Genomic DNA, 13,945 nt, shown 5'->3' with positions numbered 1-13,945 from the left:
CAAAGGATCTCAGCTAAGATCATCCCCACCTACTCAGACAGGCAAGTCACCAGAATATAAACTGACAGTAAATACCACTCCTTACGAGCTCTGATGATGTTACCTAGTTTGGGTAATGAAACATTTGCAAGAAAACAAGCAAGCTCTGAGAGTACCAAGGAACCCTCATGTCAATCCTGAGCTACAAATATTCTCCTTTATTGCTATCTATCTGTCTATCTATCTATCTATCGATCGATCTATCTATCTATTTTCCATCTATTATCTATCTATCATCTAATCAATCAATCTCAATCTAACTAGCTATCTCTAATGTTTCTGTGATCAGACTGATCTGGAAGAAAAATGGGGGAATTGGATTAGATGGATGGATGGATGGATGGATGGATAGATAGATAGATAACCCCACACAAGATGGAGCACAAGGTGCTTCTGTGAAGCCCAGAAGAACTACCATCATGAAAATTACCCCTGCTTTTATTTAACAAGAATCACTATAGGTACTCCTCGACTTACGGCCATAATTGGAACACGTAATGCTCAATGATTTGGTCATTAAGTGAGACACGGCCAATTTTACAACTTTTTTTACTGCTGTCATGAAATGAGTTGGTGTGGTTGTTAAGTGAATTCATCTTTTCCCCATTGACTTTGCTTGTTCGAAGCAAGTTGGGAAGGTTGCAAATGCTAGTCACATGCCCTGGGAAGACGCTGCAACCAGAGTAAATATATGCCTGTTGCCAGGGGCACAAACTTTGCTCCGTGGCCATGGGAATGCTACAACAGTTGTAAGTGCAAAGACTGGTTATTGAGTTGCTTTTTTCTGCACCATCGCTAAAAATAGCAGTAGCACTTAGGCTTATACAACACTTCACTGTGTTTTATAACCCTCTCTACAGATGACCTGAGTAGTGCTCCTCATTCCTGTAGTCTGCAATTTTTCCTCTGGAAATCCATTCCTACTCCCACAAAAATGGGAAAATTGCAAACTTCAGGAACCAGGAGCACTACTCAGGACACAGATAAACCTCCAGGTGGCCTCAACAACCTAAAAGAATACAAATGACCAGCTATCTGCAAGGAATATAAATCCTTCCATTTCCCAGTATCCTATCAGAGCTGAAAAAGCTTCTTGGATGAGAAGTGAAACGTCTTCAAAAGAAAAAAACAAGAAAGTCCAGTTGCCTCCTGAAAAAGCACCTTTCGGACTTCTTCACTGAAGTTCACAGTCCCTTTTTCCCCCCCATTTTTGTTGCTGTTTTCTACAGCTTCTCTTCCTTCTCCTTTTCCTCACTGGGTTCTCTCCGAAATGCTGGATCAGCAGAGTGGAGCAAAAAGAAGTTAGTGCTACCCAAATATAAAGCTTCTGTTTTGGGCTGTTATATTCCAGATGAGCCTGAGATGTTAGCAAAGAGACTTTCTCTATCTCTCTATTGCCATCTGGTGGTCATTATAAATTTTGCATCCCAGAAATGATTAGCAAAACTTAATCCTGGGCAAATTCCCATTAGAAGGATTAATAGGTATCATTCCTTCCAGATGCTGTGGCCAGTTGCTAGATTAAGCCATACGTTAAATAAGATAGGGCTTAAGACCTTGCAATCTGCAAGGCCTAAGAAAATTTCAAAATAACACTTTTTTTGATATTGCAAATAAGTTCATCATACTTTTAGTAATAAAAGCGATCCTGATTACTTATTTTGTCAGCATTTTGAATATATATTAATGTGTCTCAGAATTATTTTTAAATTTACATTTAAGCGTTGCTTCCAAGATATCCTGCAAACATCTCTGCTTTTGGCATTTGGTTTAGGTTATCTTTTCGAAACAGGTTTGTATTTCGTGACACAGGCCAAACAAGAAACAAAAGTTAAAGTGTTCTCAGACCAGTTTTCAACGCCCCCACCTCCCACCCTGCTCCACCAAAATCTCTTTTTTCAGCCTTTCTTGTGGTGAAGATACAAGCATGTGAGGGAACAATGTGTAAACTCATTTCTTTGGAGTAAAAAAATGAATAAACAAGTTAATCGGTGGGCAAAAGGCAAGCGGAGGTGTGAATTTTGTTGTCGCCCATGGGAGGTTGTGTGCAAACCTCAGAGTCATATCCCCCCTCTGCTTTTCATCTTTCAACTATGTGTCATAGAAAACCTGAGTTTCTTTTTCAGCTTTCTTGACTGTGATAGCCTGTCACCACCAGATAGATTTCAGAGGGTGTGTGTACATGTGTTTCTCCTTCTCCTGCTAAGGTATGTATTTATGGAGATATATTTATGGATCCATGCTTAGATCCATGGTTAGAACGGGTGGGGGAGAAGTAAGGAAGTATCATTGCAATCAGCAGAATGGTTCAATTATTCTAATACTTTGCTCTAATTGAGATGGGCAGAAACCAGTTTGAGAATCCTGATCGGTTTTAGCAAGCATCCACTCACTGCTGTGAGGCTGAATTATTTTGCTGGCTTTTTGAAGCTGTGCCTTGAGCAACAGGTCAATCTGGGGCGATTTTGTGGTGATTTCTTGACACTCCTGATGCGAAAAACCCCATTCTATCTGCCAATCTCTGCATGTAAAATAGGTCTTCTTTTCTGGCCAGATTGAGACCTGCCATGCTGGTTAAAATGCTGGATTAGGAAGGGGGTTCTAGTCCAACTTCAACCATGGATCCATAACCTGCATAAAAGGGAGCCAATTTTTTTCTTTTAGCCTAGCTTATCTGGTAGGGCTGTGATAAGAAAAACAGGAGGAGGAAATCTGAGACATGCCACAATGTCTGGTTGTTTAGTTTACACAGACATTGTACAATGTTTTTTATGTTTCTTTTAAAAAGAATTTTAAGGGTGAGAGGTGACCCATGTGTGGATATGACGGGGTGCCCTGCAGGTTTTATGGACAAAAATTCTTCAGGCAAAGAATGTGCAAATAAAATTAGTGTATAAAACTTCTGATGATCTTGGATATTGATAATACTTTAAAAAATGTTTTTCCCCTTGAAAAAAACTCAAGGAGAACAAAAATATGTGTCTAGGCTGTCCTGCCAAGGGTTTTGCTCTTGCTGTCACTCTGAATGTGGAAGAGAAAAGCTTACATGTTCTAGTAGCAGAAAGTCTGCTAATCACAATTTGAAGCTCTACCTTTTTAAACATGTTTCAATGGAGATTGGATCTGTTAGACTGAGCAGGAGGTTAGCAGAACCTCCTGAAGTCATTAGAGAGGGACATTTTGTGCCTATTAAGAAATCCAGGCCAGCCTAGTCATAAACAAAATGCCTTCAGCTCCCACAGCTGGATCTGATGGGATTAAGAATTTACATTCCCCCACACAAATTCTAAGGACAGGACACGACCTTTAGGACATAATAGGATTAACCCACCATTATTAGAATAGAATAGAATTTTTTTTATTGGCCAAGTGTGATTGGACACACAAGGAATTTTTCTTGGTGCATATGCTCTCAGTGTACATAAAAGAAAAGATACGTTCATCAAGGTACAACATTTACAACACAATTGATGGTCAATATATCAATATAAATCATAAGGATTGCCAGCAACAAGTTATAGTCATACAGTCATAAGTGGAAAGAGATTGGTGATGGGAACTATGAAACGATTAATAGTAGTGCAGATTCAGTAAATAGTTTGACAGTGTTGAGGGAATTATTTGTTTAGCAGAGTGATGGCCTTCGGGAAAAAACTGTTCTTGTGTCTAGTTGTTCTGGTGTGCAGTGCTCTATAGCGTCGTTTTGAGGGTAGGAGTTGAAACAGTTTATGTCCAGGATGCAAGGGATCTGCAAATATTTTCACGGCCCTCTTCTTGATTCGTGCAGTATACAGGTCCTCAATGGAAGGCAGGTTGGTAGCAATTATTTTTTCTGCAGTTCTAATTATCCTCTGAAGTCTGTGTTTTTCTTGTTGGGTTGCAGAACCGAACCAGACAGTTATAGAGGTGCAAATGACAGATTCAATAATTCCTCTGTAGAATTAGAATAGTAAAAGACACAAGGCTCACTATATTGCAAAACCCCCTGGAGCATCTCAATCATCTAATCCTGGAATCCTATAAAGTTCCATCCAGTCAGCTGTCGATCGATTTCATGCATTATTTGCCACATGAACTCTTGCGCCTGCGAGGTACCCCCGCCTCGCAGGAATGGCCCTCCACTTTACCGAGGGCCGGCCTTATTGATGGGTTTTGGGACCCAGAGAGATGGCATGCGTCGAGGAAGAATCTTTGGGGTTTTTTAGAAAAAGGTTTTTTAAAGGGGGGGAGGGATAGGACGGGTGTGGGGGGTAACTCGTCGGGGACAGTTCCTGGGCTTGCTCACGGCGTTACTTTATCGGTTCCGAAGGCAGGGGGGAGGGGTATGTTCCTGGTTTAGAGGGTCGTTCCATCTGTACGGTAAGTGGGAGAGGCAGGTATGGCGGAAGCGAGGGGCCGCATCTATCTTTGGGAGCACGTGCTCGCTGTTTAAAAGCGATCGCGTGCTCCGGCCCCTCAGACTTCACCCGTTCCCCGGGCAGCCAGGATCCTCAGAGCTTGGGCCTCCGGTTGATGTTATGCAATGCACGGTCCGTGGTTAACAAAGCCCCCCTGATTTGTGATCTTATTCAGGGGGAGTCCGCGGACCTTATGGGCATTACGGAGACCTGGTTGGGCACGGAAGGGGGTGTTCCCCTTGTTGAGCTGTGCCCCCCGGGTTTCCGAGCATTCCATCAACCGAGGGCCCAAGGTAGGGGTGGGGGGTGGCGGTTGTTATTAGGGAAAGTCTACAGCCGAGGGAGTCCACTGTGCCTCAGATAGCCGGTTGTGAATCCCTCTTTGTGAGGTGGGGCCATAGAGGTCAGATGGGCTTGTTGATCACGTACCTGGCTCCTTGCTGCGTGACTACAGTCCTGCCCGAGCTGTTGGAGGTACTGGCCGGGGTGGTGATTGAGACCCCCAGACTTATGGTCATGGGGGATTTCAACTTGCCATCGACCGGCTTGTCCTCAACGGCGGCTCGGGAGTTCCAGGCCTCCATGACGGCCTTGGACCTGATCCAAGTAGTTGATGGCCCTACGCACATTGGGGGAGGCACGCTGGACCTGATTTATATCTCTGGACAGTGGTTAAATGATCTGGAGTTAGGAGATTTAGTAACAGAGCCTTTGTCATGGTCAGATCATTGTCTCCTTCGCTTGGACTTTTGGACCGCTACCCACCACCGCAGGGAGATGGAACCAATACGATGGTTCCGTCCCAGGTGCCTGATGGACCCGGAGAGGTTCCTGACGGAGCTTGGCCGTTCCCTGAGGATCTGGCCCACGGCACGGCTAAAGAACTAGTTGCGGCCTGGGAACAGGCCGCAGCTGGGGATTTAGACCGGGTCGTGCCTTTGTGGCCTCTGACCCGGCGTAGATCTCAACCAGCCCCTTGCTTCTCCAAGGAGCTGAGAGAGATGAAACGCCGGAGAAGACGCCTAGAGAGTGCCTGGAGATCAGCCGTTCCGAAGCTGATCGGACACTAGTTAAGTCTTATTCTAAGACTTACCTAGTGGCACTGAGGGAAGCAAAGCGTTCCTACGCTTCCTCCCTCATTGCGTCGGCAGATAACCGCCCGGCCGCCCTGTTTTGGGTGACCCACTCTCTCCTTCATCAAGAGGTGCGGGATGACCCCTTACAGGGACGGGCCGAGGAGTTTAGTGGTTATCTATACGATAAAATCGTTCAGCTTTGGGATGGTCTGGATCAAAATTGGGATGATCCAGGTGAGAGGGCGGAGACTCGTCTTGTTGAGATTATTTGGGATGAGTTTGACCCTGTGGCTCTCGAGGACGTGGACAGGTTGTTGGGGAGGTTACATGCCACCACATGTTTACTGGACCCGTGCCCCTTCTGGCTGGTGCTGGCCACACAGGAGGTGACACGAGGCTGGCTCCAGGGGATTATCAATGCTTCTCTGTTGGAAGGGGTTTTCCCTGCCGCCTTGAAAGAGGCGGTGCTGAGGCCCCTCCTCAAGAAGCCTTCCCTGGACCCAGCTGTTTTGGGAAATTACCATCTGGTCTCCAACCTTCGCTTTGTCGCGAAGGTTGTTGAGAGTGTGGTGGCACGTCAACTACCCCAATACCTGGATGAAGCTGTCTATCTAGACCCGTTCCAGTCCGGCTTCCGACCCGGCTATAGCACGGAGACGGCTTTGGTCGCGTTGGTGGATGATCTCTGGAGGGACAGGGACAGGGGTTGTTCCTCTGCCCTGGTCCTATTACATCTCTCAGCGGCTTTTGATACCATCGACCATGGTATCTTGCTGCACCGGTTGGAGGGTTTGGGAGTGGGAGGCACCGTTTATCGGTGGTTCTCCTCCTATCTCTCTGACCGGTCGCAGATGGTGTTGACAGGGGGGCTGAGATCGACCACGAGGCGCCTCACTTGTGGGGTGCCGCAGGGGTCGATTCTCTCGCCTCTCCTGTTCAACATCTATATGAAGCCGCTGGGTGAGATCATCTGTATGTACGCTGACGATACGCAGCTGTACTTTTCCACCCCAGGCCACCCCAACGAAGCTATCGAAGTGCTGTCCCGGTGCCTGGAAGCCGTACGGGTCTGGATGGGGAGAAACAGGCTCAAGCTCAATCCCTCCAAGACGGAGTGGCTGTGGATGCCGGCACCCCGGTACAGGCAGCTGCAGTTGCAGCTGACTGTTGGGGGTGAAACATTGGCCCCAGTGGAAAGGGTGCGCAACTTGAGCATCCTCCTGGATGAATGGCTGTCGTTTGAAGATCACTTGGCGGCCGTCTCCAGGAGAGCTTTTCATCAGGTTCGCCTGATTCGCCAGTTGCGCCCCTTCCTTGACCGGGATGCCCTATGCACGGTCACTCACGCTCTTGTCACCTCCCGTCTGGATTATTGCAATGCTCTCTACATGGGGCTCCCCTTGAAGAACATCCGGAGGCTGCAGTTAGTTCAGAATGCGGCTGCATGGGTGATAGAGGGAGCCACACGTGGCTCCCATGTAACACCACTCCTGCGCAGATTGCACTGGCTACCTGTGGTCTTCCGGGTGCACTTCAAGGTGTTGGTTACTACCTTTAAAGCGCTCCATGGCTTAGGGCCAGGGTACTTACGGGACCGCCTTCTGCTACCGAATACCTCCCACTGACCCATACGCTCACACAGAGAGGGGCGGCAGCCGCGCGGGTGATTGAGGGAGCGGCTCGAAGCTCCCATATAACACCTATCCTTTGGAGGCTGCATTGGCTTCCGGTTGCCTTCCGGGTGCAATTCAAGATGTTGGTTATCACCTTTAAAGTGCTCCATGGCTTAGGACCGGGTTACTTACGGGACCGCCTGCTGCTACCGGTGGCCTCCCATCGACCAGTGCGCTCCCACAGAGAGGGTCTCCTCAGGGTGCCGTCGGCCAGACAATGTCGACTGGCGGCCCCCAGGGGAAGGTCCTTCTCTGTGGGAGCTCCTACCCTCTGGAACGAACTTCCCCCTGGATTACGTCAACTGCCTGACCTTCAGACCTTCCGCCGCGAGCTGTAGACCTATTTGTTTATTCGCGCGGGACTGGCTTCGTGATTTTTAAATTTTATAATTTTTATAAATTTTAGAGAGTTTAATTTTAATGGTATATTGTTTTTAAATTTTAGCCAATATATAATAAGTTTTTTAATCTTTGTTTTATTTGTATATTGTTCTATTTTTATTATGGCTGTGAACCGCCCTGAGTCCTTCGGGAGAAGGGCGGTATAAAAATCTAATAAATAAATAAATAAATAAAATCCAGCCATTTTGTCAGCCACTCCAGAAACATGCTGCTGTCACTGATGTTTCTGGCGTCCAAATAAACAGAGACGTTCTTTCCAACTAGCCAGCCTCCATTTTATTTCCAGCATCTTTCTCCCAGGTTGGAACTGGACCAGATTTTTCTTCCTACAATGCTGTCTAAGGAATTCTGGGACTTGAAGTCCAGAAAATTCAAAGTAGCTGAGATTGAGAAAATTGATATCCAGGATCCACTTGAATCCTTACATTCCATGATGCTATCATTGGCTCAGTAGCTGAGATTTCCTTTGTGTGAGAATTGGAGTTATCCTTAGTTTAGTGATGTCATTTCCAGAGGTCTTGAATTCTCTGGATCCTCTCGCTTACAGGGTCTGGAGGCTAAAACATATGAAGAATGGTTGCAGGAACTGGGTATGTCTAGTTTAATAAAAAGAAGGACTAGGGGAGACATGATAGCAGTGTTCCAGTATCTCAGGGGTTGCCACAAAGAAGAGGGAGTCGGGCTGTTCTCCAAAGCACCTGAGGGTAGAACAAGAAGCAATGGGTGGAAACTGATCAAAGAAAGAAGCAACTTAGAACTAAGGAGAAATTTCCTGACAGTTAGAACAATTAATAAGTGGAACGACTTGCCTGCAGAAGTTGTGAATGCTCCAACACTGGAAATTTTTAAGAAAATGTTGGATAACCATCTGACTGAGATGGTGTAGGGTTTCCTGCCTGGGCAGGGGGTTGGACTAGAAGGCCTCCAAGGTCCCTTCCAACTCTGTTGTTATATATATATATAAATGCATTTTTTCTCCCACAAGGAACATTCTTAGTAATATGTTTGATTTTTAAAAAAGTCAAGGAGGAGGGAGAACTGGAAGAGTTTACAGATAGTTCTTGAGCTCCATATGGAAGCTTCTGCTTCCAAATGTGCAAAATTCAGATTTAAAACTACTTGATACGGCTGGTGGTAATGAGGAAGCAACTGCATGCTGGCTGGGGAATTCTGGGAGTTGAAGTCCACATCTCTTAAATCTGATAAAATTGAGAAGTTCAGTGATCTAGACAGAATTTAGATGTTTTGTTCAGGTTGCATTTGATTGAATTTAGATGTTTTAGACTAGGGATTCCCAATCTTGGCCACTTTAAAATGTAAGGACATCAATTCCTGGCTGGGGAATTCTGGGAGTTGAACTCCACATGTGGCTAAGATTGGGAACCCCTACTTTAAGTGCCTAATAATTATTAAGAATTCCCATGACCCTTTTGAAAACAGTGGCATTTCCACATCATGATTGGGGGGAGGGATTTAAACTAATTACAAAATGTGTTTTTCACCCAGCATTACAGCTGATGAATGTTGCTGCACTTTGAAATCTCGTTTTTATTTTTTTATTTTTATTCATACACATTTTTGAAAAATAGTCCCTTGTCAAGATAACATTTACAAATAGGGCAAAACCAAAGAAAAATTGATAGTAAATCTTAACACACAAGCTAATAACAATAATATAATAACAATATTTATAATAGTATAATCAAAAAACCTTAAACTAAATTTCTTCTTGCATTAGCTTATTTACATTTTTATCCCTTAATATAGTTATATATCTTTATTTTCCATACTAGCAAATATTAACATTCATAATCTTACTTACTCTCATTTCTACCTCCTGTCTCTATCCATTCATAAAATTTATTCCATGTCTGATAATATTCTGAGTCTTCTTTACTTTTAATTTTTAAAGTTAGCCTGTCCATTTCAGCACAATCCCAAATTTTCCTAATTATATTCTTGTCCGGTGGCATGTTCACATTTTTCCAATATTTAGCATATATAATCTTGCTGCTGTCAGTATATGTAACACTACATATGTGGTTGTTTTATCATAACTTTCTGATAGTATACCTAAAAGGCATGTTTCTGGTATAAACTCAATATTTTGCTCAGTTATCATTTCCAACCAGTTATGTATTTTTCTCCAGTATTTTCTTGCTTTACTACACATCCACCACATGTAGTAGTAGGTGCCTGGAGCCCGGTTGCATTTCCAGCAAACGAAATCTCATTTTTATGCCGCTTCTGGAATTCACAATCTGTTCTTCTTTCCCATGTAGGATCAACCATGCTGAGAACCAAGTCCATCTTGGCTGCCTTCACCCTACAATTTCTCTTTCTCTTCCTTTTCTTGACCGGAGTCTCTCCCTATTGCCACATCGGTACAGTGGATGAATGCGATGAGCAAAAGGACTTTGTGCCTGGCTACAGCATCGCTGGAGAAGGGTTTGATATCACCACGCTGGAGAAGAAGGCCCAGGTGTTGGATTTGAGTCAGTGGCAGAAAGCTGATGGTACTTGCACCCTATGCCGTAATCCTTTCCTGCAGGATAGGCCTCTTCAGAGACTTCCCTTGGTGGCCGCTGACTGGGCAGCCAAAGTGAGTTGTCAGAGGAAGGTTCACACTTCCCTACAAAGCTCGGGCATCGATGTGCTTCATGCCGCAGCATCTGATGTGAAGAATGATTGGAAAGTTGGACTGGACGTACAGCCAAAACCCGAGCAACAGGTCCAGATGACTTTGGCTGGAACTCACTCCACAGTGGCAGACTTCACTATGCAGAAGAATAACCAAGACAAGTACACTTTTGCAAGTCATGAGATTTCCTGCTCTTATTACAGGTGAAAGAGGCCTGGATGAGGGATAATGGCTGAGAAATCTTCCAGGGCTTTATTTATTTATTTATTTATTTATTTATTATTTAGATTTTTATACCGCCCTTCTCCCGAAGGACTACAGCCAGATTAAAAACCAGTACAATATACAAATTAAAACAAAAATTAAAATAACATGTTCTATAAATGGCCGAAAATTTAAAACCGTCAAATTTGACCCATAAAATTCATAAATACCCCAATTAAAATTATTAAAATTCAAAAGTTTAAAAAATTAAGCCAGTCCCGTTTGGATAAACAAGTGCGTTTTCAATTCATGGCGAAAGGTCACAATCTTACCACAATCTTCCATTTGTATGGCAAATATTTTGAGGGCACTTTACGAGGAAGTGTACAAGTCTAGATTTCTTGCCTGACAGGTAACAAACAGGTAGCCCATTTATGACCACAACTGAGCCCAAAATTTCTGTTGCTAAGGGAGATGGTTGTTAAGTGAGTTTTGCCCCATTTTACGACCTTTCCTTCCACAGCCCATAGCTGAATCGCTTCAGTTGTTAAATTAGTATCATGGTTGTTAAGTGAATCTGGTTTCCCCATTGACTTGGCTTGTCGTATGGTTGCAAAAGACAATCACATGATCCCTGGCACACGCAACCATCATAAATATGAACCAGTTGCCAAGTGTCCGAGTTTTGATCACGTGACTGTGGGAATGCTGCAGTTGTAAGTATGAAAAGTGATCATAACTCACTAATGTGGACTTCAACTCTCAGAATTCCCCAGCAGGCCATGTTGGCTGAGGAATTCTGGGAGTTGGTCCACACATTTTGAAGTTGCTAAGTTTGAAAAACATTGCCTTAATCCAACCAGCAGCTCTGAAATTTCTATCCCAAGTATTATAAGTCCTCAATTTATAAGAGTTCATTTAGTGATCGTTCAAAGTTACAATGGCACTGAAAGATAAGAATTATAATTGATTTTCATCATTACGACCTTGATAGCCTCTCCTTGATTATGTGCTCAAAATTCAGATGCTTGGCAACTGGTTTATATTTATGACCGTTTCTGTGTCCCAGGCTTATATGATCACATTTTGTGACCTTTGACAAGCAAAATCAATGGGGAAGTTCGATTCACTTAACAACCGGGTTGCTAACTTATCAACTGCAGTGATTCACTTAACAACTATGGCAAGGAAGGTCGCAAATGGGGCAAAGCTCACTTAACAGAAATTATGGGCTCAACTGTAGTCATACATCGAGGACTAACTGTATTAACCAGGCTTGAGTCAGCTAGATGTTTCCATCTGCTAAGGCCTGGATGATAATTAGTATTAATTAATAATATAATTTGTCTTACCCATAACTCTGCCACCAGATGGAAATGAGACATGCTTTCCATCAGAAGTGGAAAACTGAGTCAATGGTATTTTTCTCTCTCCCAACTTCAGGGTCCCATTGTAGTGTTGGCTTCCATTTACTTATTTTGAAAAAATAATTATGCTGCTTTTCCTACAGCACCAATTTCCAGGGTAGCTTTAAAAAAGTGATATAGTAATCCTCAACTTATGACCACAATTGAGCCCAAAATTTATGTTGCATAGTGAGAAATTTGTTAAGTGAATTTTGCCCCATTTTACAATTTTTCTTGCCACATTTGTTAAGTGAATCACTGCAGTTGTTAAATTAGTAATATGGTTGTTAAGTGAATCCAGTTTCCCCATTGACTTTGCTTGCAAGGAAGGCCGCAAAGGAGGATCACATGATCCTGGGCACTACAACCGTCATAAATGCGAGTCAGTTGTCAAGCATCTGGATGTAAATAACGTCACCATGGGGATGCGGCAATGATCATAAGTGTGTAAAAAAGGCCACAAGTCACTTTTTTCAGTGCTGTTGTAACTTTGAATGGTCACTAAACAAACTGTTGTAAGTCGAGGACTACCTGTACACCTTCAGTACAAAAGGTAAAAAAGACTAAAAGAGAAAGCAAGGAAAAGGGAAAAGTATGATTTGGTTCAAATATATCCGAAGGTTGAGTCATGGCAATTGCAATACGTCAGTAAGGATTTCCAATCATCCAGGTTAAATTGTCTGAAGTCATGGCAACTGGGCTTATTCTCTTGTTAATCTGCCGAACTAGCTCTCTCTAACTGATGAAACTGCTTGGATGAGCAGCAAAAGGTCTCAAACTAACAAGAAAATAAATCCAGTTGCCCTGACTCAACCTTCAGACAACTTTACCTGGTTGACCATCAAACTTGGTTCAAATTAGGCTTCTTGATGAATCTTGCCTGAGATTCATTGGAATTCAGATCCTTCACTATCTCTTGGTAACACGTGGTATTTTTTATTTGATATATGCTTATATTTCAAGTGGTACAAGACCTATTTTTGTGAGGTTGGGACAGCTGAGAGAGAGACACTGGCTCGAAGTCATTCACTGAGTTGCCCTTGTTGAAGGTGGCTCAGAATATGGGTCTTCCTGCTCCTTGTTCAACACCTTCACCCCCCTACTATCCATCCTGGGCCAAATTGCCAACCAGTTTTAATTCTGACAAGCTGGAATAAAACCTCAAAAGGGATTTATCATGTGAAGGTATCCATCCCCTGATAATATAGCAGACGTCATCTAAGTGATCAATAGTTGAATCATATATGATGATGCACAGATAGACGATATTTATCTATACAAACTGAACAAAACCAATATATAGAGTTGAAAAGGACAAGATTTGAGAGTTCCCCCATTTTAAGGAGTTGACAAATTCATGGAAAACATATCCTTCTCCGGTTGTTAGAAAAATCCCCCCCAAGGCCCTCTTCGCCCTCCCCAGACTCATAGAGAGGCTTTGGAGTCAGATGAGAGAGAAAAACGGGCCTTCTCCACCACTCCCCAAGTCCTCTGGAGGCAGGAAACAGCATGTTTCCCTACTTCTGGTGGCACGCGCCGGAGCTGAGCTCGTGCCCACTGATACGGCTACGTGTGCCATGCCATAGGTTCGCCATCATGGCTCTAGGAATTGAATCATCTTTCTTGATTCTTGATAACAGCTATGGAAAACATTTCAGTATCTAACTGAATGCTCAATTTAAGCAACTTTAAGATGTCTGGACTACAACTCCCAGAATTTCTCAGGCAGAGTGCTGGCTGGGAGAATTCTGGGAGTTGAAGTCCAGACATCTTATTTATTTATTTATTTATTTATTATTTAAACTTATTATTTAAACTTATATACCGCCCTATCTCCCAAAGGACTCAGGGCGGTTTACAGGCATATAAAAACATCAATATACAAATTAAAATAATCATTAAAAAACTTATTCTAATGCCAATAATTAATAATACCAATTAATAAAAATAGAAATATAAATATTAAAATCAATTTAAAACCCCTCTAAATTTAAAAATCTAAGCCAGTCCTGCACAGATGAATAAATGAGTCTTGAGCTCGCGACGGAAGGTTCGAAGATCTGGAAGTTGACGGAGTCCTGGGGGGAGTTCGTTCCAGAGGGCGGGA

General features: G+C 43.4%; 2 protein-coding genes across 5 annotated transcripts in view; one reads left to right on the top strand and one right to left on the bottom strand.

Annotated features, from left to right (window-relative positions):
* LOC131198643 (perforin-1-like) overlaps window positions 1-13,945 on the top strand; it is a 33,677-nt gene that overhangs the window by 13,553 nt on the left and 6,179 nt on the right. The window contains exons 1-2 of one of the 3 annotated variants that reach the window (XM_058183497.1): window positions 2,173-2,246; window positions 9,870-10,431. In XM_058183497.1, coding sequence (XP_058039480.1) covers window positions 9,878-10,431 — 554 coding nt within the window. In that variant the 5' untranslated portion in view covers window positions 2,173-2,246; window positions 9,870-9,877. Of the gene's footprint in view, window positions 1-2,172; window positions 2,247-3,989; window positions 10,432-13,945 lie in introns of those variants that run through there. The other 2 variants (XM_058183496.1, XM_058183495.1) reach the window with 2 other exon arrangements.
* The window catches only part of STX4 (syntaxin 4), a 48,746-nt gene continuing 38,507 nt past the window's right edge, over window positions 3,707-13,945 (bottom strand). The window contains exon 10 of one of the 2 annotated variants that reach the window (XM_058183515.1): window positions 3,707-3,972. In XM_058183515.1, coding sequence (XP_058039498.1) covers window positions 3,961-3,972 — 12 coding nt within the window. In that variant the 3' untranslated portion in view covers window positions 3,707-3,960. Of the gene's footprint in view, window positions 3,973-10,345; window positions 10,365-13,945 lie in introns of those variants that run through there. The other variant, XM_058183516.1, reaches the window with a different exon arrangement.

Source organism: Ahaetulla prasina, chromosome 4, assembly GCF_028640845.1.
Source record: "Ahaetulla prasina isolate Xishuangbanna chromosome 4, ASM2864084v1, whole genome shotgun sequence".
NCBI lineage: Eukaryota > Metazoa > Chordata > Lepidosauria > Squamata > Colubridae > Ahaetulla > Ahaetulla prasina.
Note: the sequence above shows the minus strand (reverse complement) of the source record. Positions and strands in the feature narration are given on the sequence as shown.